We start from the raw sequence: 26,297 nt of genomic DNA, 5'->3' as shown, positions 1-26,297 counted from the left end.
CCGGGTTCGATTCCCGGCGGGGTTAGGGATTTTCTCTGCCTCGTGGTGACTGGGTGTTGTGTGATGTCCTTAGGTTAGTTAGGTTTAAGTAGTTCTAGGGGACTGATGACCATAGATGTTAAGTCCCATAGTGCTCAGAGCCATTTGAACCATTTTATTATCTACATGCTCCCACTATCATCAATTCTGGAGCCCAACTAAACTTTAGAGTGGAAAAGATTTTCTTAGAACACTTTCATTTTTAAACTGATGGGAGATAAATGATTTTTAGGTTTGTAGCTGTCCTTTTAAACTACGAACTAATGAACCAATGAGACAACTAGTACTGCTTCTTTCTAACAACCTTTCTTTACAGGATGATGAAGAAATTTTCAGTGCATCTCACGTGCTAGCTGCAACTCCTTCTTAGAAAAGAAAGCTAACTACCCACATGGAGGGTAGACATTTATTACAAAACAGGCTTCCTCTGCAACACTCCTCTCCCTAGCGGCACTTTCTTCACCCACACCCTCCATCCCCATTTGAAACTAACCCAATTAAAAAGTGTTAAATGTATTCGCAATTAAGAATATGGACAACCGTCAGCCATAGAATGGAATGACTACAGTGAAAATTTGTGCCGGACCGAGACTCGAGCCGGCCGGCGTGACCGAGCGGTTCTAGGCGCTACAGTCTGGAGCTGCGCGATCGCTACGGTCGCAGGTTTGAATCCTGCCTCGGGCATGGATGTGTGTGTTGTCTTTAGGTTAGTTAGGTTTAAGTAGTTCTAAGTTCTAGGGGACTGATGACATCAGAAGTTAAGTCCCATAGTGCTCAGAGCCATTTTGACCGGAGACTCCAACCCGGATTTCCCGCTCGAGTCCCGGTCCGGCATAAATTTTCACGGTAGTCATTCCATTCTACAGCTGATGGTTGTCCATATTCGTAATTCCGAATACATTTAATATATTTCATAACGGCTGTAGTCGCCGCAGTGCCTGTTGCTTTGGACATGCAACCATGTCCAAAGGATCTTTGCGTAATCAGAATAACACAGACACTCCAATATCGCAATTAAAATGTGTCCACTGTACTTAGGCCCACTGATTGAGGATCACTTGATAGCTGGACTCCTAACTTCCGAACTTTCAGAAATACGAAGACCTTAGGCCTTAGGCTGCCAATGGTTTGTGTCTGGCCACTGCCAGTAACAATAATAATAATAATAATAATAATAATAATAGTAATACTGTGTAGATCCTAAAGCAGTATAGTAGGGATTTGAAACGTACTGTTGTGTCTGTGCTGCCTCAAATAAATTTCGACAGTCTGAGTGTTCAGTAGGTCGAAGTCACATTCACTTCCAAATATCTGTTTGTGTGTGTGTGTGTTTGGAGCGCGCGGGCGCCCAACGGCGTGAAAAGGAAACGCAAATAAATTTCATAGAAAGGACTGTTATTAAAGCGTACAGGAGTTCGTTTTCCTTAGTTTCATTTTGACCTTAGAGTAGCCCTCAGCAGAGATGGCCGAACAGTAGCTTTCCGGTGTAGGTAGAATAAGCCCATTGGATGTTGGGTACAACGCTACCTGCAGCTAAGCAGCCGACTCGTATACCTACTCATGGCTCTTCTGGTGCGAGGATTCAAGAAATGGTGGAAGAGTGTGCTACAAAAATAGGAATCTCGTCGTTACTTCATCATAAGTTAGGAACATATCACAGCCTTATACACTCCTGGAAATGGAAAAAAGAACACATTGACACCGGTGTGTCAGACCCACCATACTTGCTCCGGACACTGCGAGAGGGCTGTACAAGCAATGATCACACGCACGGCACAGCGGACACACCAGGAACCGCGGTGTTGGCCGTCGAATGGCGCTAGCTGCGCAGCATTTGTGCACCGCCGCCGTCAGTGTCAGCCAGTTTGCCGTGGCATACGGAGCTCCATCGCAGTCTTTAACACTGGTAGCATGCCGCGACAGCGTGGACGTGAACCGTATGTGCAGTTGACGGACTTTGAGCGAGGGCGTATAGTGGGCATGCGGGAGGCCGGGTGGACGTACCGCCGAATTGCTCAACACGTGGGGCGTGAGGTCTCCACAGTACATCGATGTTGTCGCCAGTGGTCGGCGGAAGGTGCACGTGCCCGTCGACCTGGGACCGGACCGCAGCGACGCACGGATGCACGCCAAGACCGTAGGATCCTACGCAGTGCCGTAGGGGACCGCACCGCCACTTCCCAGCAAATTAGGGACACTGTAGCTCCTGGGGTATCGGCGAGGACCATTCGCAACCGTCTCCATGAAGCTGGGCTACGGTCCCACACACCGTTAGGCCGTCTTCCGCTCACGCCCCAACATCGTGCAGCCCGCCTCCAGTGGTGTCGCGACAGGCGTGAATGGAGGGACGAATGGAGACGTGTCGTCTTCAGCGATGAGAGTCGCTTCTGCCTTGGTGCCAATGATGGTCGTATGCGTGTTTGGCGCCGTGCAGGTGAGCGCCACAATCAGGACTGCATACGACCGAGGCACACAGGGCCAACACCCGGCATCTTGGTGTGGGGAGCGATCTCCTACACTGGCCGTACACCACTGGTGATCGTCGAGGGGACACTGAATAGTGCACGGTACATCCAAACCGTCATCGAACTCATCGTTCTACCATTCCTAGACCGGCAAGGGAACTTGCTGTTCCAACAGGACAATGCACGTCCGCATGTATCCCGTGCCACCCAACGTGCTCTAGAAGGTGTAAGTCAACTACCCTGGCCAGCAAGATCTCCGGATCTGTCCCCCATTGAGCATGTTTGGGACTGGATGAAGCGTCGTCTCACGCGGTCTGCACGTCCGGCACGAACGCTGGTCCAACTGAGGCGCCAGGTGGAAATGGCATAGCAAGCCGTTCCACAGGACTACATCCAGCATCTCTACGATCGTCTCCATGGGAGAATAGCAGCCTGCATTGCTGCGAAAGGTGGATATACACTGTACTAGTGCCGACATTGTGCATGCTCTGTTGCCTGTGTCTATGTGCCTGTGGTTCTGTCAGTGTGATCATGTGATGTATCTGACCCCAGGAATGTGTCAATAAAGTTTCCCCTTCCTGGGACAATGCATTCACGGTGTTCTTATTTCAATTTCCAGGAGTGTATATATACACAAAAAGAAATTGATTTATACAATGAGGAGAACAAATTTCTTTTATTGATTGACTCGTGGGGAGGACAAAGAAATACACAATTATAGGCGAGATTTTCAAGATGAAAAAGGAGTGCCATTGTGGAGTATCAAAGTGATCCCTCTCCCCGCAAAATGCACACCGCTGGTGCAACCCTGCGATATCTGTTTTTATTTCCAGGTAAAGAATTTGATCAAAAAGCTTCAAAGCTTCTCTTATCCCATAGTGGCAGACCAAGAAATCACATTGCTAGAAAACTGTATCAAGATACACTCCACTGTACATCACCGATATCTTCGCCAACATTTGGTGAAATGATTCAGTGTGAGTCGTTTCTTGCAAAAAAGCGCAATGAGAGAGAATCTTTTTGTGAATGTAAATAAAGTTTGTTTCTGTATAGATTGAAGCAACCATGTAACTGCTAAAATGGGTCGTTTATAATGTGTGCACGATGCCGAGAAAATTCCTGCTTGCCCAGTTTTTATGATGAATATGATCCCAGCACGTGTAAATCATCAACTGTAAAGTAATGAAAGTGGCTAATTTTGTATACGAAATTTTGTGTACGCCTTACAATGCCTGACCGGAAATTTGTTTGTAATCCTAAATTTTCCTTACCCTTTCCTTTTGAAATCTAAGTAAATTAAAAATTTTAAAAATAGTCTCGCTCCCCCCCCCCCCCCTCCCACCTTAGCCCTGTACTGTTTCCACTGACAAAGGGCCCACACGGTAATCAGATTTTTGTAATTTTTTATATTTATGGTTCTTGAATTCATAACTAAAATATACCTTCCCCAGAGCAGCCCATTCCAGCACCAAAAATTGAAGTTTTCCGACCGCGTTTAATATGCTCAAATAAGATAACTATTTTTCCACGGGCAATGTGCCACTATGGCAGTGTGCAAGTTCACTGTGTGGGGGCCTAGGTTCGATTCCAGGTTCGATGCAAGGCTCACTCAATCTTTTCAACAAATTTGCGTGTATTATGAGCATTTCCATGAAGTGTAGAATTCATAGTGCGCACGAGACTGGTAATCGCTAGATGAGTGTCGCTTTAGTCACTATTTTTTCCTTTTCTTCATTTAGTTCGAATCCATATGTCATTTAAATATAAGATTCGTCAAATATATGCTAATTAATACCCTACTAGTAATTCTTATGAAAACTTTGTCTTTTTAGTTCTAACTACATTTGCACATAAAAATTCAGTTTTCATTGCAAACAGAAGTTCTTAATTACCAAACCTGTACAAAAGATTGTATAGTTAAGAAAATTAAAAAATAATTTTTTTCTCTTTTGTTATTTTACACATCACGTAAATGATCTTTATAACACGCACCCTCGTTCAAAAATTTGATTCCGCTAATATTCGAATCCAAGTCCACCACACAAGCCAGAACTCTAGCACAGAGCCACACTGTTTGTTGAAACATTTCTACCTTATTTCAGCATATTAAACGTACTTAGAAAACTTCAAAGTCGATTTTATGGAGGATTTTTGAGAGCTACATCGAACTGCTTTGGTAGAAGTATGCACGATTTTTGAACTTACGTACCATAAATACAAAAAATTACAAAGATCCGATTGCCGTAAGCCAACTGCTGCCTGGAAGCCACACTAGGATAAAAGTTTCATGCCTCACACGACCTGCGGCAAAAAAGCTGTTTTTTTCTGTCATGTTCACTTCTGGCCAAGCTCTGCATGTCCCATAAATTTGAAAGAAATCCCTGATGAAGAGTTGGTGCACACGATGTATCCTGCGACGAGGCACGCTGCCGACTGTGCGACAGCTACCGGAAACACGCTATATATGGCCGATACGTCACCCAGGGTCACGGACTTAGAAAATTTACAGCCGTGCGGAGTGCGCTTATACTGTTTGGTTGATGTGTTGAAAGGACAGACTGTGTTTCGAGGAGGTCGTTTTGATTTTTAATTTTCTGTTGCTGACAATCGTGTTGGTCAGTGTTGGATGACTGTTGCAATAATACGTATTGATACAACTACGAAGTCTACTGCAACGTCTTTGGAGCAGGTACCTCCTCGTGATTTTTTGGGTTATCGGACGTTCATGATTACTATGTTTCAAGTTCGTGGTGTTGGAGAAACATCAACAATTTTTTTTACTGATAAGCCACTGTGTGTAAGGACTAGGTTCAAATGGCTCTGAGCACTATGGGACTTAACATCTATGGTCATCAGTCCCCTAGAACTTAGAACTACTTAAACCTAACTAACCTAAGGACAGCACACAACACCCAGCCATCACGAGGCAGAGAAAATCCCTGACTCCGCCGGGAATCGAACCCGGGAACCCGGGCGTGGGAAGCGAGAACGCTACCGCACGACCACGAGATGCGGGCTCCGTGGTGTTGATATGAAGTGTAAATTTGTTGGCGATATGACTGTAAACAGGCTGTTACAAAAAGGTACGGCCAAACTTTCAGGAAACATTCCTCACACACAAAGAAAGAAAATATGTTATGTGGACATGTGTCCGGAAACGCTTACTTTCCATGTTAGAGCTAATTTTGTTACTTCTCTTCAAATCACATTGATCATGGAATGGAAACACACAGCAACAGAACGTACCAGCGTGACTTCAAACACTTTGTTCCAGGAAATGTTCAAAATATCCTCTGTTAGCGAGGATACATGCATCCACCCTCCGTCGCATGGAATCCCTGATGCGCTGATGCAGCCCTGGAGAATGGCGTATTGTTTCACAGCCGTCCACAATACGAGCACGAAGAGTCTCTACATTTGGTACCGGGGTTGCGTAGACAAAATCTTTCAAATGCCCCCATAAATGAAAGTCAAGAGGGTTGAGGTCAGGAGAGCGTGGAGGCCATAGAATTGGTCCGCCTCTACCACTCCATCGGTCACCGAATCAGTTGTTGAGAAGCGTACGAACACTTCGACTGAAATGTGCAGGAGCTCCATCGTGCATGAACTACATGTTGTGTCGTACTTGTAAAGGCACATGTTCTAGCAGCACAGGTAGTATATCCCATATGAAATCATGATAACGTGCTCCATTGAGCATAGGTGGAAGATCATGGGGCCCAATCAAGACATCACCAACAATGCCTGCCCAAACGTTCACAGAAAATCTGTGTTGATGACGTGATTGCACAATTGCGTGCGGATTCTCGTCAGCCCACACATGTTAATTGTGAAAATTTACAATTTGATCACGTTGGAATGAAGCCTCATCCGTAAAGAGAACATTTGCACTGAAATGAGGATTGATACACTGTTGGATGAACCATTCGCAGAAGTGTACCCGTGGAGGCCAATCAGCTGCTGATAGTGCCTGCACACACTGTACATGGTACGGAAACAACTGGTTCTCCTGTAGCACTCTCCATACAGTGAGGTGGTCAACGTTACCTTGTACAGCAGAACCTTCTCTGACGCTGACATCGGGTTATCGTCAACTGCACGAAGAATTGCCTCGTCCATTGCAGGTGTCCTCGTCGTTCTAGGTCTTCCCCAGTCGCGAGTCGTAGGCTGGAATGTTCCGTGCTCACTAAGACGCCGATCAATTGCTTCGAACGTCTTCCTGTCGGGGCACCTTCGTTATGGAAATCTGTCTCGATACAAACGTACCGCGCCACGGCTATTGCCCCATGCTAATCCATACATCAAATGGGCATCTGCCAACTCCGCATTTGTAAACATTGCACTGACTGCAAAACCACGTTCGTGGTGAACACTATCCTGTTGATGCTATTTACTGATGTGCTTGATGCTAGTACTGTAGAGCAATGAGTCGCATATCAACACAAGCACCGAAGTCAACATTATCTTCCTTCAATTGGGCCAACTGGCGGTGAATCGAGGAAGTACAGTACATACTGACGAAACTAAAATGAGCTCTAACATGGGAATTAAGCGTTTCCGGACACATGTCCACATAACATCTTTTCTTTATTTGTGTGTGAGGAATGTTTCCTGAAAGTTTCGCCGTACCTTTTTGTAACACCCTGTATAATAGTATGTAATAAAGTATGGTACATCCTGTTAATTCTAGGCATAGAGCCTGACCTATTTTTAAAAAAATAACTACACATAGATCTTGACAAAAGCCGAGAAGCGATTCTTCTTCGTGTTATTACTCTCTGGGGCACCCTGTGATGCTCTCAGTGCTGCCGTCGCGCCTAGAGCTCCTGAGCGCGACGGCGGGATAAGCGCACTCCGCACGGCTGTAAATTTTTTAAGTCCGTGACCTTGGGTGACGTGTCAGCTATATGTATAGCGTGTTTCCGGTAGCTGTCGCACAGTCGGCAGCATGCCTCGTCACAGGATACATCGTGTCTTCCGACTGAGGCCTACTATTTACAAGTCTATTTTGGACGTCGAGGCTGAATGTAATATGACTGTGTTTCGAGGAGTTCGTTTTGATTTTTCATTTTCTGTTACTGACAATCCTGTTGGTCAGTGATGGATGACTCTTGCAATAATACGTATTGATGCAACTACGAAGTCTACTGCAACGTCTTTGGAGGAGGTACCTCCTCGTGATGTTTTGGGTTATCGGACGTTCATGAATACTATGTCTCAAGTTCGTGGTGTTGGAGAAACATCAACAAATTTTTTTGTATCAATGTGAGTGTGCCTCACAACAGGTTCGAAGTGCCTTTTGACAGGAGTTGGAACTGAAAAAAACCACACGAAGTTTTTCTTAGCGTCACATGAAACGTACGATGAGAATTCTTTGCCTTGTCTGGATCGACCTCCGCATAACAAAAAGCAAAACCAAAAACCATATTACCTTCACAAACGCCAGAAGAATGGCTCCTGAGGATTCTTCAGAAACAAACGAAGCATGTGGATAGTCAAGTCTACAGTCAAATATGTGTACAAAATCAATTACAGAATTAGATATGTAGAAAACTATAGGCGTAAAAAGAGGTACACAGTTAGAGAAAATTAAACCGACTAGAACTTTATGCCGTAGTTCCTATTACCACATGCCGCAAAGAACTTACTGAAATAAGATTGCGGAGTAGTTTTCAGAAACAAAAGTTTAGACGTCAACGAAGAGACTTAATTTAAGGTTTAGTTTACGGAAAGGTGAGAGAGCAGTGATACGTACATTTGAATCCGTGGCATAGCTTCTGGGTACACGCCCACCTTCCGTGAGCATTGCAGATACAAGTGTTGCAGTCTACTTTGGTCACTCTTCCAGGTACACACTCTGTAAAAGGAAAACGCCATAAGGATATGTATTAAGAATCATCAGTTTCAGCTGTACTTGTGTTGGGAAACTGAGATATAGTCTACGTATAATGAAACTCACCTGCTATTAGATTTTCATACAAACAAGAAATGTAGAGCAGAAGTACTTTGCTTTCCATTCAGTATGTATACGCCAACCCTTCGCTTTCGTTTAAAATAAAGCACTGAAAAACTCTTGTCTGGTTAATAGTAAGATAATTACAAAATAAAATCTCTTTTTTTGGGGCCTTGTATCGGAAAACTTTGATTTTAATTGCACGACTTATGATTCTGGTTGCTGTTTCAAAGATTTTATTCATGTCTTTTGGTGAAGAGGAGACCAGGGGTAGTTGTTACAATTTTTTTCAGTAATTTTTGTACTAGAAGGGTTCAGAGCAATATTAATACGAAATGAGATACCTTGTAATATAGCATCATCATATTTTTCTCTTACGCTCAGCTATCAGGAATATCATGACTTGACATTATCTCCGATTATACACACCGTAATAATTTACAACATAGTGGACATGTTGTGACAGAGGGTGGGGTTATTTGTTTGCACATAGTATAGCCTATTAAGCACTGATACAAAATGTTCTAGTTTTGTTTTATTTATTGGTGTTTTTCTCTTGTATGTACTTTGTTGTCAGTGTTATAGAAAAGTTTGTTTTGTTTTTACAAATTACTGATAATCTGACCTTACTTCTTTCGCTGATTCACTCTATGTTTCTTTTGATGTTGTGCCTCTGTTTGTCTTCTTTTCTAATTTCTCATGTTGCCTTCAAAGGAAAATACATAATGAAAACTGTATATTACACTAGACATGTTACTACATTATAACAACTCATCATCATCAGCAACAACCAGTTCGATCACTTGGTGATGTGGTCTCTTTGAGTCAGTGTGTAACGTAGGATCCTTGCAGATTCTTCCATTTTGCCGATCTTGAGCTTCCCGTTGCCAGTTAAACCCGGCTGTCTTCTTTAAATCTCTGTCCCATCTGTCTTTCCCTTGGTCTTTTTTGGTAAACTGGGCTCCAGTCTAGTACTTGTTTTGACCACATGCAATGTTTTCTTCGAGCGACATGACTACCCCACAGCCATTTCAAGATATCCACCCTTTCCATTATCTCACTGACCTTCGTTATCTGTCCAAAGTAAGCTGCTTTCTTTCTGCCTTTATTTGTGTAGCCCCATATTGATATTTCCATTCCTGTTTGGTCTACTATTAGTTTTCTGTCAATGAACTCATTTAATATCCATGTCTCACATCACTTGTTATTACTGGCAGTATACATTGGTCAAAGACTGTTTCTGTTCCAGCCTAACGACAAGCGCCGGCACGAAGATCAAGAACGCAAGAGCATAGAGAGCTGTGAGACGATGTCAGCCAATATTACGCTGACTAGGAGGACACCACGACTAGAGCGGCATCTACACGAAGAGAATAAAAGCAACACGTCGCCTAGCCGCGGCCGGACTAGAAGACGACCACTAGAAGAGCGGCACTAGAAGACAAGCAGTGATATTAACGGTAGCAGTGATTTATGAACTTGTGTGATTAGCTTGCATGAACATCGTATCTATTGAAGGACATTGATTATTTGCATGTCGCCAATTGCTTGCGATCCATCATGTAGAAACTAAAGCTAAGTATTGTCAATTCAATTACTGTAATGAAATCCATTAAAATGATTTGCTTGCATGTTGTCTAGCTATCCTAGAACAGCTTTCTAGACACCCTATATTACACGTGTGGGTAGGATCTCACAGTTTCCTTTAGCTCCGCCACATTTTTGACTTCAAAAATGAGGATTATCTCCCATAAGCTCGCCAGCCTATCTCAATACGTCGGAATGTTTCTGGTTTTAGGTCTCCTTTCATAATTGGCAGTTGACCCAAATAGGCGTATTTTGAGACCCTTTGAAGTTGTTTACTTTCAACAGATACGCTTCCCTCCGGTGTACGTTCATTCATCATGATCTTGGTTTTATCATAGTTCATTTTTGGGCCAACTTGAGAGCAGACTGACGCAAGTTCACTAACAGTATTTGAAGTTCGTTTATACTATTTGCAAATAGTACAATATCGTCATCGAAGTTCAGGTTGTTTAATCTCTCTCCCAGAATTTGGATTCCCTTTGTTTTCAAAATTAATTTAGACGTCGCTTTTTCGAGGGCTCCTGGGAAAAGTTTTGGAGATGTAGGGTCGCCATGTTTTATACCTTTTTCTATGGTAAATTCATTGGTTTCTTCAACTACATTTACAAACGCTGTGTAAGTTTTGCATATGTTGTATAAAACTTCTGTATACGCCTATTCTATTCCTTTCTCTATTAGAGCCTCAAACTCCTCCGGATGACTGATTGAATCGAATGCCTTTCCGAAACCTATGAAGGCGAGGTAAAGAGGTAGTTGGTACTCATTTGCTCTGCTAATTGTTTCGCGTAGAGTGAGGATACCATCAGCTGTACTAAACCGTGCGCGAAATCCAGTTTGTCCAGCTGGCCCAATCCATTGAGGAATCTGTGTAACATAACAACTACCTTCTATGAAATTGTAACTAATTGGCCTGTACATCGCCATTTCATAATCGGTTACAGATATGCATCAGTTTTCAGCTTTAGAAAAATTTTCAAATTTATATTGCTCACCTGAAGTTAAGATTCCACAATACACAGCACTTGCGTTAATACACAAAAGGGTTACATTGCTATCAAAAAAATACTCGGAGAAGAAAAAATTGCAAACAGACAGAAAGAGAATATTGCCTCTTAATGTCTCTCTAATAGTGGTAGCCCAGTCTTCAGTGATTGGCAGGAATTGTACCATTAGTTGCTATCTGTTACTGGGAGGGTAGTGCATTGATACCAGTGGGATGAGGACGTAGAGGAAGATGAGATAGGAGATACGATACTCCGAGAAGTATTTGACAGAGCTCTGAAAGACCTACGTCGAAACAAGGCCACTGGAATAGACGAAATTCCCTCAAAACTGTTAATATCCTTGGGAGAGCCTGCCATGACAGAACTATTTCACTTGGTGTGCAACGCATGTGAGACTGGCAAAGAGTCTTCATACTTGAAGAAGAATGTAATAATTCATATTACAAAGAAAGCAGATGTTGATAGGTGTGAATATTACCTACCTATCAGTTTAATAAGTCATGGTTGCAAAATATTAACATGAATTATTTAAAGAAGGATGCAAAAACAGATAGAAGGTGACCACGGGGAAATTCAGTGTGGATTCCGGTGAAATGCTGGAACATGTGAGGAAGTACTGGCCCTATGGCTTATCTTGTATTATAGACCAAAGAAAGGCAAATCTAGGTTTATAGTCATTCTAGATTTGGAGGAAGCTTTATACAATGTCGACTGAAATTCACTCTTTGAAATTCTGAAGGTAACAAAAGTAAAATACAGGGAGAGAAAAGTCAAATACAACTTGTAGGGAAATGAGAAGGGAGTTGTAAGAGGCGAGGGACATGAAGGAGACGTAGTGATTGAGAAGGGAGTGACACTGCATTGTAGCCTATCCACGATATAATTCAGTCTCTGCACTGGGCAAGCACTGAAGGAAACCAAAGAAAAAATTGGAAAAGGAATTAAAGTTCAGGGAGAAAAAATAAAAAAAAATTGCGGTTACTGACGGCGTTGTAATTCTGTCAGAGACAACAAAGTACTTGGAATAGCAGTTGAACGGAATGGATAGTGACTTAATATGGGCTCTGAGCACTATGGGACTTAACATCTGTGGTCATCAGTCCCCTAGAACTTAGAACTACTTAAACCTAACTAACCTAATGACATCACACACATCCATGCCCGAGGCAGGATTCGAACCTGCGACCGAAGCAGTCGCGCGGTTCCGGACTGAGCGCCTGAACCGCTAGACCACCGCGGCCGGCAGTGACTTAATAGGGGGTATAAGATGGACATTAACAAAAGCAAAACACAGGTAATGGAATATAGCACAATGAAATAAGACGATGCTGAGATAGTTACATAAGAAATGAGACACTAAAAGTAGTGGATTAGGAATGTTATTTGGGCAGTAAAATAGCTGATGATGGCCGAAGTAGAGAGGATATAACATGTAGACTAGCAATCGCAAGAAAAGTGCTTCTAAAGAAGAGAAATTTGTTAACATCAAATATAGATGTAAGTGCTGGGAAGTGTTTTCTGAAGGTATCTGTCTGGAGTATAGCGTTGTAAGAAAGTGAAACTGGATGATAAGTATTTCAGACAAGTCGAGAATAGAAGCTTTTGAAACGTGGTATTACAGAAGAATGCTGAAGATTGGATGGGTAGATCACGTAACTAATGAAGAGGTACTGAACAGAATTGGGGAGAAAAGAAATCTGTGGCACAACTTGATAAAATAAAAGCATTTCTTAATAGGACACATTCAGAGATATCAAGGGATCACCAATTTGATACTGGAGGAAAGTGTGGATAGGGTGGGCGCTTAAAAATTGTTCAGGGAGGCTAAGAAGTGAATACAGTAAGCATGTTCAAAAGGATGTATGTTGCAGTAGTTATTCGGACATGAAGAGCCTTGTACAGCATACAGTAGCTACCTCAAACCAGTCTTTGGACTGAAGACCACAACAACTGCACCAGTGGCTCATTCAAAATTCGAATTAGTTACACAGGGTAACAACCAGCCCCCCTAATATGAAACAGAGAATCATAAACACGAAAAAAGTAAGGAATAACTAGAAAAATTCGAGTTCTGACAATATACAAAAAAAGGTACGTGATGATTTGAGACATTGACGGAGAATTCAGGCTTAGCCTACCGATTAAGTATGCATGTTCTCACTATAAAATAGTGACAATATTTACTGTAATTCATCAAGAACTCTTAGTCAAATGAGAAGGAAAATGTTAACGTAGAGATCACGAGACAGCAGTATCTTGACTATACTTCATTCAGTATAAGACTAAACCTGATGTAAACAAATACTAACGTGATGATTGTTCAGCAGCCGTAGCACACGTACACTGGTGTTGTTACGCTCTTGAAAACAGGTTCTACTTCTGTATTAGATTTCTATTACTTCTTCTGTAGTGGTCAATCCAAGGATTGGTTTGCAACAGCTACAATGGCAGCTTGTCTTTCAGCTTTTCTCTTCATTTCTTTATAGGTGTTACATCCCACATCTTTCACGATTTGATCCATGTACCTCAGTCGTGGTCTTCCTCTTGGTCTTTTTCCCTCGACATATCCCTCTATGATTGTGTTCAGGAGTCCTTTATGTCTTAATAGATGGCCTGTAAATTGCACTCTTCTTTTAACAATGAAACTCCAGAAGCTTCTCTTCTCACCTGCTCTTTCCAGAACCACTTCGTTTGTGACCTTGTCGATCCATTTTATTTTGAGCATGCGTCTATAGCACCACATTTCAAAAGAATTTAGCTTCTGCTGTTCCTCTGTCCCGAGAGTCCATGTTTCACACCCATAGCATGCCACACTCCACACATATGATTTCAATAATCTTTTCCTGGTTTCAAGGCTGATGCTCTTAGATGTTAATATGTTTTTCTTCTTGTTAAAAGCAGCCTTTGCTTGAGCTATTCTACTTTTCACTTCTGCCTTGCTCCTTCCATCCCTGGTAATATTACTGCCCAGATAAGTAAATTTATCAACTTGTTCAAGCAGTTCATTGCCTACATGAACTTGGACTTTCACTTGATCTTCTTTGTCGCATGCCATTACTTTTGTTTTTGCTTTATTAATTCTCATATTATATTCTTCACCCATAACTATTACTATGTTACAGTAAATTAAAGTTGAAGAAATTCTAATGTGTTAACAGCCATCAATGCTTTCCTTAATCATACTTAAGCTACGTTGTTTTTATTTAAAATATCGAGTACAGTCGCAGTCCCTGTGCTCTGATTATCGAGCTGTTAATATGTAGTGCGAAAATGGCTGACGCTGCTTCCTGCTCCATATTGAAATACGCATGTGGAGCACCGTTAAAAAGAGGCGGGAAACAGGTTGTTCTGAAAGTTTTTCACGAGTTTACAGAAAAAATTATCTTTGAAGTTTTCCGAGGAAATTTATTTACTGAAATTAATCGGTTTTTATAAATGGGATGGAGAGCTGAATCTGCTAGCGTGTTGGGTCACAGGGCTGGCTGCTCTCTGTGAGATAAAAACAGAGTGAAGTATTCAATGACGAACTTGAAGGGGTGTCATGCGACGTCCGTCCAGGGCAAACACCGAGAACAATGACGAACCAGATGGAAAAATAATCTGTAGTGAGGTAGAATTGTAAACTGTTAGTCCATAGATAATAGTTAAAAATTCCCTTTGATTCATATTTTCTTTTTTTTGTTCAATCTGAAATGTACATCTCTTTGAAATATAAAATTAAAAAATGTTGCCACCGTACCACTGCAGTATGAATCCAACAGAACTGATTTGGAGCGAAGTTAGTGGATTTGTCTCGAGAAATAACAATACATTTAAATTGCCAGACGTAATGGAAGTAATGCACGGAGCTTTGTCACACGTCACTGCCGAACGCTGGCGGGATACAATGGCTCTGAGCACTATGGGACTCAACTGCTGTGGTCATAAGTCCCCTAGAACTTAGAACTACTTAAACCTAACTAACCTAAGGACAGCACACAACACCCAGCCATCACGAGGCAGAGAAAATCCCTGACCCCGCCGGGAATCGAACCCGGGAACCCGGGCGTGGGAAGCGAGAACGCTACCGCACGACCACGAGATGCGGGCCGGCGGGATACAGAACGGTACGTCATAAAAGAAGAGGCGAAAATGTGGCGCTTCGATGGCTTCGTGGATTCTGTTGTTAAACAACTCGTTATCAACGTAGCAGATAGCAGTTTCATTTCTGAAATGTATTTCTCGGATTCGGATATCGGAGGAGTTCATAGATTACAAGACAACAGACTATAAGTATTTCCTTCAGAGGCGTCATTATTTGACTATATGGCAACTACAACTACTCAAATCACTGCAGGGTACTTGGACAAGCTAGCCAGCTAGCTGGCCAGTGCTGTGCAAGTTAAATGCGGGGTAAATCTTGTTCTGTATTATTTTTTTACGTTTTTCCTACCAACCGTATTCACGGCACATTTTCAGACAATGTTCACATAAAGCACCATAACAGACGTGCAAAATTATATCATTATACAGCACTTAGTTCAGGAGATATGACCTCATAAACAACGAGATGCTTTGATACTAACTCTATTTGCAATACATTTAGCAGATATTTGTACACATATTTCGCTGAATGTCCCCAAAAAATTATATCAGTGTGTGTGTGTGTGTGAGTGTTAACGAACGATACATAGATTTTCTTAAAATAGATGGCTCGGCACAGCTTCATTATAATACGTAAAAATTAACGTATCAATATATAATTAAATAACAGTAAGTCCGACTTTTTACCTTTTAGTTTATTGTGGTCCTTGGGAGGTCTATTATATCACCATTCCTTTCAATAGTTATTCACATGTTAGCCATAATGGAGACGAATCGGACATTTTCGTTGCTGAGTCGTCTCTACTTAAAAATGGTTCAAATGGCTCTGATCACTATGGGACTCAACATCTGAGGTCATCAGTCCCCTAGAACTTAGAACTACTTAAACCTAACCAACCTAAGGACATCACACACATCCATGCCCGGGGCAGGATTCGAACCTGCGACCGCAGATGTCACGCGGTTCCGGACTGAAGTGCCTAGAAACGCACGGCCACCGCGGCCGGCCTCTACTTAAAACTGGATTGTATTATTATATGTAACGATTAATTAAGAAACAAAGATTTGTATACTTAAAACTAGATATTTCGCATGTGATGACTAAAAGGTTTTCGGAAATTCACGTTACAAGCTTCTAGGACTTGTAGAATGGAGTGGTACTCACTTTGTATCCCGCCTTGTATCTCTTCAACTTATGGTGCAGCGGCCAGAACTCGTGCCAGCAGATATTTCTCTGTCTCTATAAGAGTCTCGTAAATTAAACTTTGTATATGAACCCTCAAGAAGTAGTCAGTAGGAGTTAAATCCAGCGATCGTGGCGGCCACGCAATTGGACCACCTCGGTGAATCCATCTTTCACCATGTCGTATGTTGAGATGTATTCGAACCGCACATGAGAAGTTAGATGGTGCATCATTATGCTCAAACCACATTTCCTGACGGAAATTCAGTGGCACAACTTCCAAGAACAGGTGAAATACGTTTTGTAGGAAGATCAACTATGCAGGACCAGTTAGCTTGAGTGGAAGGAGGAATGGACCAATCACGTGTCCGCCCACAATACCTGTCCAGACGTTAATACCAGACCAGTACTGAAATCCCTGAACATGCGTGGCACAAAGGTTTTCTTCTGCCCAGACATGGCTGTTTCGCGAATTCAGAACACAGTCCCTAGTGAACATACATTCATCTGTAAACAGAACATGATGTGGTAAAAGGGATGCAACGGTACGGGAACCACGTGCTGTAGGCAACGCGTTGTGGAAAATCGGCTGGACCCACAGCGAGTACTCTTTGTAAGTGGTACGGATATAATTATTAGCCACGCAGAACGTCCCAGACGATACTGTGTCTAATACCCATTGTACGTGTAATTGCTCGAGTATTCACTGACAGATTCTCTTTAATGCGATGCAGTACATCTTAAAATTCGGGCTTGCGGTGTTGCCGTGGAGTACCAAAGTTCTTCCTCCTCAAGGTGAAGGTACCTGTCTTTCGGAGCCGCTGCGTAACGTGGGCAAAAAGTTTGTGCGATGGCGTGCTACGTTGCGGAAAACGTTCGTGGTAGAGCCGACTAGCAGCTCAGCAGTTACCTCGAGCTTCGCTTACACAAGGAACATGTTTGTGTATTCCGAAATTGTGTACCGAAAACGTGTACCGAACTAAGGCAGACGTTAAGTGACTTAAGCTGACCCTCTGACGTATACACTTCATCCTGTCTACCCTACTGCATACCAGGACAAGCAACTCTGAGACTTTTCTCTTTCTCTCAGCAGACGTGGATGCGACACTCATCTCAATTGAAAACACTATTCAAAATATTATGTACTCACTCCCCTCTACAAGTCCCAGAAGCTGGTAATGGGAAATGCCGAACATCCTTTATAAAACTCTGCTCCATTTTCACATACGGACCAAGAGTATTGCTCAACTCACGCACTCGCTATAACAAGCGAGGAGACCATCCCGAACAAGTGTAACAAAAAATGATCGTAAAGATTTATTTTTTCTATTCTAGTCATGTTTCTCTGATATTTTCAACGATTATATTGTCTGTTTTATAAAATCGCAGTTATGTTTTTCCAATAAATACTTACTTCCTCCTACAAACTTTGCAACAACAAAAAACTTTTTATCATCTATAAGGTACCATCTCAAGGAGATATACATAGAAAAGAAAGGGGAGGAGATGGACAGAGAGAGGGGAAGGAGGAGACTAACAGAATTAAAATAAACACATATTCGGGCGACACTGGGTGCTCAGCTAGTTTTAAATAAAATAGTCCCGGTACCACTAGTGGGAATTAAAGTTCACGGAGACGAAATAAAAACTTTGAGATTTGTCGATGACACTGTTATTCTGTCAGAGACAGCAAATGATTTGCAAGAGCAGTTGAAAGGAATGGACAGCGTCTCGAAAGGAGGATATAAGATGAACATCAGCAAAAGCAAAACAGGGGTAGTGGAATGTAGTCGAATCAAATTAAGTGATGGCGAGGGAATTAGATTTGTAAACGAGACACTAAAAGTAGTAGAAGAGTTCTGATATTTGGGCAGCAAAATAATGAATGATGGCCGAAGTAGAGATGACATCAAATGTGTACTGGAAATGGCAAGAAAAGCGTTTCTGGAGAGACATTTGTTGACATCGAATACAGATTTAAGCGTTAAGAATTTTTTTCTGGAGGTATTTGTCTTGAGTGTAGCCTTCTATGTAAGTGAACCGTGGACTATAAACAGTTGAGGCAAGGAAAGAATGAAAGCTTTTGAAATATGGTGCTACAGAAGAACGCTGGAGATTAGGTTGGTAGATCATGTAACTAATGAGTAGATCCCGAGTAGAACTGCGGAGACAAGAAATTTGTGGACAACTTGACTAAAAGAAGGGATCTGTTGATAGGACACACTCTGAGACATCAAGGTATCACCAGTTTAGTACTGGATGGAAGTGTTGCTTGTGGGGATTGGGGGAGCTAAAACCGTAGAGGGAGAGAGATGAATACAATAGCAGATTCGGAAGGATGTAGGATGCAGTAGATTTTCGGTGATGAAGACGCTTGCACAGGATGAAGTAGGATAGTGAGGTGCAGCAGACCAGTATTCCGACTGAAAACCGCAACAACAACCCCAAGAATAACGGCGGCCTATACATTACATATATGACGCTAGTGAGAACAGTTCTAGAATTCTGACCCAGCGTTTGGAGTTCTTATGCTGTAGGCACAATCCTAGGATATGAACGAATTCAGAGACGCTGACCTACGATTCCACAGACTGTGTTGTTGTTGCAGTCTTCAGTCCAAAGACTGGTTTGATGCAGCTCTCCATGCTGCTCTGTCTGGTGCAAGCCTATTTATCTCCGAGTAACAACTGCAACTTACATCCCTCTGAATCTGCCTAATGTATTCATCTTTTCGTCACCCTCTGCGATTTTTACCTCCCACACTTCCCCCAAGTACTAAATTTGTGATCCCTCGATGCCTCAGAATGTGTCCTGTCAACCGATCCCTTCTTTTAGGCGGGTTGTACCACAAATTTCTCTTCTCCCAAGTTCTGTTCAGTACCTCCTCATTCGTTACGTGATCTACCCATCTAATCTTCAGCATTCTTCTGTAGCACCACATTTCAAAAGTTCGATGCTTCACTTCCATACATGGCTAGACTCCACAGAAATACTTTCAGAAAGGGCTGCCAGACACTTAAATCTATACTCGATGTTAACAAATTTCTCTTCTTCATAAACGCTTTTCTTGCCACTGCCGGTCTACATTTTATATCCTCCCCATTTCGACTGTCATCTGTTATTTTGCTTCCTAAATAGCAAAACTCATTCACTACTTTAAGTGTCTCATTTCTTAATGTAGTTCCCTCAGCATCGCCTGATTTAATTCGCTACATTCCATTATCCCCGTTTTGCTTATGCGGATGTTCATCTTATATCCTCCTTTAAAGCTACTATCCATTTCGTTCCACTGAGATTAATGCTCGATAATTCCTTAAAGGTTTGGAGTCCCATGTATAAAACAGTTTCAAACTTCTAATTATTTTATAAATAAATTATTTTGTTAAATATTTAACAGTAAACATGTAAGGAAAAAAGTTTAGGAAACATATGAAATTATGTTTAATGTTTAATTGGAAGTCGCTAAGTGTTCTCATTATCAAACACTGGACGATTATATTCTGGGTAATTTGCACTCCGTTTTAAACAGAAGCTAGTTTTTCACACATCTCAATCTTTACAACGGTATATCTCCTGAACAATGTGTCGTGCAATGACATAATTTTACAGATACATCCAGTCGTGTACATTGAGGTGACAAAAGTCATGGGATACCTCTCAATATCGTGTCGTACCTACTTTTCCCGGCGCAACGTAACAACTCGACGTAGCATGGACTCAACAAGTCGTCGGAAGTCCCCCGCAGAAATATTGAGCCATCCTGCCTCTATAGTCGTCCGTTAAGTGCGCAAGTGTTGCCGGTGCAGGATTTTGTGCACGAACTGAGCTCTCGATTATGCCTCATAAACGTTCGATGGGATTCGTTTCGGGCGATGTGGGTGGTAAAATTTTTTGCTCGAATTGTCGAGAATATTCTTCAAACCAACTGCGAACAGCCGGCCGCGGTGGTCTCGCGGTTCTAGGCGCGCAGTCCGGAACCGCGCGACTGCTACGGTCGCAGGTTCGAATCCTGCCTCGGGCATGGCTGTGTGTGATGTCCTTAGGTTAGTTAGGTTTAACTAGTTCTAAGTTCTAGGGGACTGATGACCTAAGATGTTAAGTCCCATAGTGCTCAGAGCCATTTGAAACCAACTGCGAACAGTTCGGAATATCATCCATAAAAATTCCACCATTATTTGGAAACATGAAGTCCTTGAATGACTGTAAATGGTATCCAAATAATCGAAGATAACCAATTCCAGTCAATCATTATGGAGCTCCCACCAGCTTGCACAGCACCTTGTTGACAACTTGGATTTATGGCTTCATGGGGTTTCCGCCATACTCGCACTCTGTCATCAGTTCTTACCAACTGAAATCCGGACTGATCAGGTCACGGTTTTCCAGTCGTCTAGGATCCAACCGATATACTCACGAGCACAGGAGAGGCGCTGCAGTTGATGTTGTGCTGTTAGCAAAGGCACTCTCGTCGGTCGTCTGCTGCCATAGCCTATTAACGCCAAATTCTGCTGCACTATCCTAACGGATACGTTCGTCGTACGCCTCACTTTGATTTCTGCGGTTATTTCACTCATTGTTGCTTGTCTGTTAGCACTGACAACTCTACGCAAACGCTGCTGCACTCGATCTTTAAGTGAAGGCCGTCGGCCACTACGTTGTCCTTGGTGAGACGAAATGTCTAAAATTTGGTATTCTCGGCACGCTCTTGCCACTGAGGATCTCGGGGAATTGAATTCCCAAAAGATTTCCTAAATGGAATGTCCCATGCGTCTCGCTGAAACTACAATTCCGCGTTCAAAGTCTGTTAATCCCCGTCGTGCAGCCATAGCCACGTCGGAAACTTTTTGACATGAATAATCTGAGTACAAATAACAGCTCCGCCAGTGCATTACCGTTTTGTACCTTGTGGACGCGATACTGCCACAACATTATGACCGCGACGTTGGATGCCGCCTAGTGGTTGGTTCAAATGGCTCTGAGCACTATGCGACTTAACTTCTGAGGTCATCAGTCGCCTAGAACTTGAACTAATTAAACCTCACTAACCTAAGGACATCACACACATCCATGCCCGAGGCATGATTCGAACCCCCCCTGGTGGTGTTGAGGGTACGTGACGCGATAACAGAAGTATGTAAGCGGAGCAGACATGAACGGGTGATCAGCCTAGTGAAGGTTATGGGCTGCAAGTGGAGACGTGCATTGCGACAGGCAACTTGACAAAGGGTAGTTTATTATTACGGAGAGGCTGTAAACGAGTCTCTGCAAAATGGCGTAGCTGGTCGAATGTTCATTTGCTGCTGTCATGAGCATCTACAGAAAGAGGTAGAAAGACAGTGAAACTACCATTAGGCGCTAAATGGTTGTACGTCCACGACTCTTTACAGAAAGTGTGATTCGGAGACTTGTCTGTTCTGTACAGTAGGATAGATGGTGATCTGTGGCATCTCTGCCGGAAGAGCGCAATGCTGGTGCACTCACAAGTGTTTCGGAGCACACCAATCATCGTACATTGCTGGCTCTGGAGCTTCACATCAGATCGCGCTTAAGTGTCCACATGTTGGCCCAGCGACGTCGTCAATTACGACTGCAGTCGACATAGGACCATCGGGAGTCGTTCGTCGGTCAATGAAAACGTGTCGGCTCTTGGGGTAAATCACACTTTTGCTACGCTAAGTCGATGGTCGTGTCCACAAACGCCCTCATCGAGGTGATTGGCGGCTCGAAACGTGCAGCGCGCCACGGATGCAGGCTGATGGCAGCAGTATTATGCTATAGGAGACATTCTCCTGCGCTGGCGTGGAACCTGTGGTGGTAATGGAAGGCAAGCTGACAGCTGCGAACCACCTGCAACCCTTCATGCTTATTGTCTTCTCCGACAGCGATGTCATCTTTCAGCAGTATAATTGTCCGTGTCTCAGAGCCAGAACCGTGCTACAGTGGTTTGAGTAGTATTATAGTGAACTCACGTTCATGTCTCAGCGACCATATCCGCCTCATGTAAATTCTGTGGAATCCATCTGGGTCGCTATCGAGTGCCATCACCACGTACGCAAATCAGCGGCCCGTTATTTACGCGAATTACACGACTTTTGCGTAGACATCTAATGCCACATACCTCTACTGAACCTACCAACAACCTGTTGGATCCGTGATATACAGAATCAGTTATGTGTTTCGTTCCAAAGACGCACAAACAAGCTATTCAGCAGGTGGTCATAATGCTTTGGTTCATCAGTGTATATGTGCATACCGCTATCCCCTGACTTTCGTCATCTCGGTGTATTTGGACACTCTCTGCGAAACGTGTTGCGAATACAGTTTGCAGTAAAGAAGAAGTAAATTAAAACGTCGTACCCGGTGACGAAGTTTTACTGCAAGCACAGCGAAAATGTATTAGGCGATAAACTTTTCCCCCTTTCATTGTTTTGTGGGGAGTGTCAGCGAGAAAAACTTTCATAAAGGTTTGAAATTTTGTTTAAGGTTTGCTGTAAGTCTCTAAGTGCTGTCATTCTCATATACTGGATGAATATAGTCTAGGTAATTGCCTCAAGACATATTCACAGTTTCTAACTATAACAGCTACTTCTTCACGCATTTCACAGTTTATGATGCCATACCTCCTAAGATATGGGTGGTAGAATGACATAATTTAGCAGTTACACTCAGTGCTATAACTTTTTTCCTTGCGTCATCTTGTGGTTGGTGTCGGCGAGAAAAAGTATCGTAAACGTTTGAAATGCTGTGTTAAGTTTGTGGCAAGTCATTCTGAAAGACTGGAGGAGTACAGTCCTGCTATTTGCGTCCGGTGAGCTACGCTGTCTCATGACATATACACAGTTTCTAGCTGTAACACTCGCACATGTCTTACCGTGTTGACATTTTCACCTAAGATTATACTTGTTAATTAATGGATAATGCCAGAATTTTAAATTTTTGAATTCGGTCACTATTTATATTGAAAATCTAATTTTTGTTGCCCTTGTAAGTCGATAGACATAAGACTCCCGTGCCGCGCGGGATTAACCGAGCGGTCTGGGACGCTATAGTCATGGACTGTGCGGCTGATCCCGGCGGAGGTTCGAGTCCTCCCTCGGGCATGGATAATTTACGTTAAGTAGTGTGTAAGCTTAGGGAATGATGACCTTAGCAGTTAAGTCCCATAAGATTTCACAAACATTTTTTAGAAGACTTCCGTGCCTCTGGATGGCCTATACCAGGGGCACCAAATTACGGCCCGCGGGCCGACGACGGTACTTGCATTTGCTTGAGCAGATGTATGGAACACGAGACGTTGTAATACAGTCTAAATTTAAATACACTTTGAGAAAAAATAAAAAAACGACACAACACGAAAGAATTATCTGAATTTGACGGAAATCGGTAGATGTGACGTACATGTGCCGACAAAGAAATAGTTACAATTTCAGAAAAATTAGATGATTTATGTAAGAGAAAGAGCTTCACTAATTGAGCAAATCAATAATGCGTTCGCCCACCTTCGACCCTTATGCAAGCAGTTATTCGGCTTGGCGTGGATTGATGGTGTTGTTGGATGACCTCCTGAGCGATATCGTGCCAACGTCTGTGCATTTGACGCGTTAGATCGTCAAAATCTCGATGTCTTTGGAGGGCCCTGCCCATAATGCGCCAAACGTTCTCAATTGAGGAGTGATCCGGTGACCTTGCTGGCCAAGGTATGATTTGATATGTACGAAGACAATCGGCAGGAACTCTCGGCGTGAGTGAGCGGGCATTATCATGCTGAAATGTAAGCCAATTGTGGCCTGCCACGAAGAACACAGAACGGGGCACTAAACATCTTCGACATACCACTTTGCCGTAAGGGTGCTGCGGATGACAACTAAAGGGGCTATTCTATGAAAAGAAATGGAACACCAGACTATCATTTCTTGTTGTCGAGCCGAATGGCGGGCAACGGTCAGATAGGTAGCCCACTGTTGTCCGGGGCGTCTCCAAACGCGTTTTCGGACTAGAATCTTATTGACTGAGTAGAACGGTCTTCAGTGAGTCCCGCTTCGAAATGAGCCCCGATGACCAGCGTAGACGTGTCTGGAGATGCACCGGATAGTGTTGGACTACCAACTTGAATTTCGCCCGCCATACGGCCGGCAGACAGGAGTGATAGTCTGGGGTGCCATATCTTTCCATAGCAGGACCTCTTTGGTTGTCATTCACGGCGTCCTTGCAGCATAGCAGTACTTCGACGATATTCTACACACCGTCTGTTGCCCTTCATGGCGAGCCACCCTGGGCTCACATTTCAGCAAGATAACACCCTCCGACGCACGGTGAGAGTTTTTACTGCTTGTCTTCGTGCTTGCCAAACCATATCTTGGACAGAACGGTCGCCAGATCTCTCCCAAGTTGGAAAGGCCTTCAAACTACCTCGGAATTTTGACGTTCTACCGCGCCAATTAGACTATCCCCCAGGTAAACAGCCAACAACTCTATTAATCAGTGTCAAGCCGAATAACAGCTTGCACAAGAGCCAGAGGTGAACCTACGCGTTATTGACTTGTTCAGTTTGTGATGCTATTCCTACTGAATAAATCATCCAATATTTTTCTGAAATTGTAATCATTTTTTTGTTGCACATGTACATCACATCTAACGATTTCCGTCCCATTCGGATAATTCATTCATGCTGTGTCTTTTTTTTTTTTTTTTTTTTTTTTTTTGGCTCAGGGTGTATTATGTTTAGAACACCTAGAGATCTTCACACGTGCTGAGACATCCTGCCTTTTATGTGACTTAAATTTACTGTGTTCAATGAATAGGATTCAGTTTAAAGATCTGCAAATTGCGGGCGCTCTGTTCATACACTACATGATACACAAGAAAGTACTCTGTGGGGCAGACTTAGATGTTTCTTGGGTTCTGAACCCAGTCTTTTCTTCTGTGAACTTCACTCGAGGACATGCACTCGATCACCGTCAGTTCCAGTCTTTTTTGGAAAATCTTGATTCTGAATTCTGCTATTTGCCTTATCACACACCAGTGAGGTGGCTCAGCTGCGATAAAGTGCTGTTCCGTTTCACAAGTTACGATAAGAAACAGGTGCTTTGCACACTGAAAAAATACAGCTAATACACATCTGTCAGATTCTACGGTCGAGATCATATCCCACATGGCCGGCCGTTGTGGTCGAGCGGTTCTAGGCGCTTGCGTCCGGAGCCACGCGGCTGCTACGGTCGTAGGTTCGAATCCTACCTCGGGCATGGATGAGTGTGATATCCTTAGGTTGGTTAGGTTTAAGTAGTTATAATTCTAGGGGACTGATGTCCTCAGATGTTAAGTCCCATAGTGATTAGAGCCATTTGAACCACATCCGAGATGAATGAACTGAGTTTGAAACTTCAAGGAAAGGAAAACCGCACCGGTGATCTCTACAGAATCATCAAAGAATTTCGAAGAGAGCTGTCACTGTTTATAGTATAAGGGGAGGGAGACAAGAGTTCTCATTTTCGCTGTTTCAAAGAGTTTTGTGCAACTATCGTCGAAGAAGTCAGCCTTCGTGACTTGAAGAAGAATCTTTTGGAGAGATTTTCAGATCTTGACAGAAGTGAGGGTAACATATGTCTGTTCCAGGATCCGTTTGATTGTAACCTTGCAGATGTGCTAGTTGAACTACACTTGGAGTTTATTGATTTGCAAGCAAATGACTTCTTGAGAGAGAACTTTTACCGCTGGCTGTGTGATGTTCAGTTAGCGAAACTGAAGAAATTTGCCACTGGTATGGCATAAGTGTTTGGAATAACTTATATGTGCGAGCAAACGTTTTCGAAAGTGAAGTATACTAAGCCAGCAACGTACGATATTAAATGATGAAGCCCGCATCTCTTGGTCGTGCGGTAGCGTTCTCGCTTCCCACGCCCGGGTTCCCGGGTTCGATTCCCGGCGGGGTCAGGGATTTTCTCTGCCTCGTGATGGCTGGGTGTTGTGTGCTGTCCTTAGGTTAG

At 43.0% G+C, this 26,297-nt stretch overlaps 1 protein-coding gene across 1 annotated transcript in view; it reads left to right on the top strand.

Annotated features, from left to right (window-relative positions):
• LOC126249315 (basic proline-rich protein-like) overlaps window positions 1–26,082 on the top strand; it is a 94,182-nt gene extending 68,100 nt beyond the window's left edge. Inside the window, exon 3 of the mRNA XM_049950968.1 lies at window positions 25,927–26,082. Coding sequence (XP_049806925.1) covers window positions 25,927–26,082 — 156 coding nt within the window. The remainder of the gene's footprint in view (window positions 1–25,926) is intronic.
• Window positions 26,083–26,297: the final 215 nt, after the last annotated feature.

The sequence above is a fragment of the Schistocerca nitens genome, chromosome 3 (genome assembly GCF_023898315.1).
Source record: "Schistocerca nitens isolate TAMUIC-IGC-003100 chromosome 3, iqSchNite1.1, whole genome shotgun sequence".
Taxonomy (NCBI): domain Eukaryota; kingdom Metazoa; phylum Arthropoda; class Insecta; order Orthoptera; family Acrididae; genus Schistocerca; species Schistocerca nitens.
The sequence above is the reverse complement of the archived record's forward strand: the minus strand, read 5'-3'. Positions and strand labels throughout refer to the sequence as shown.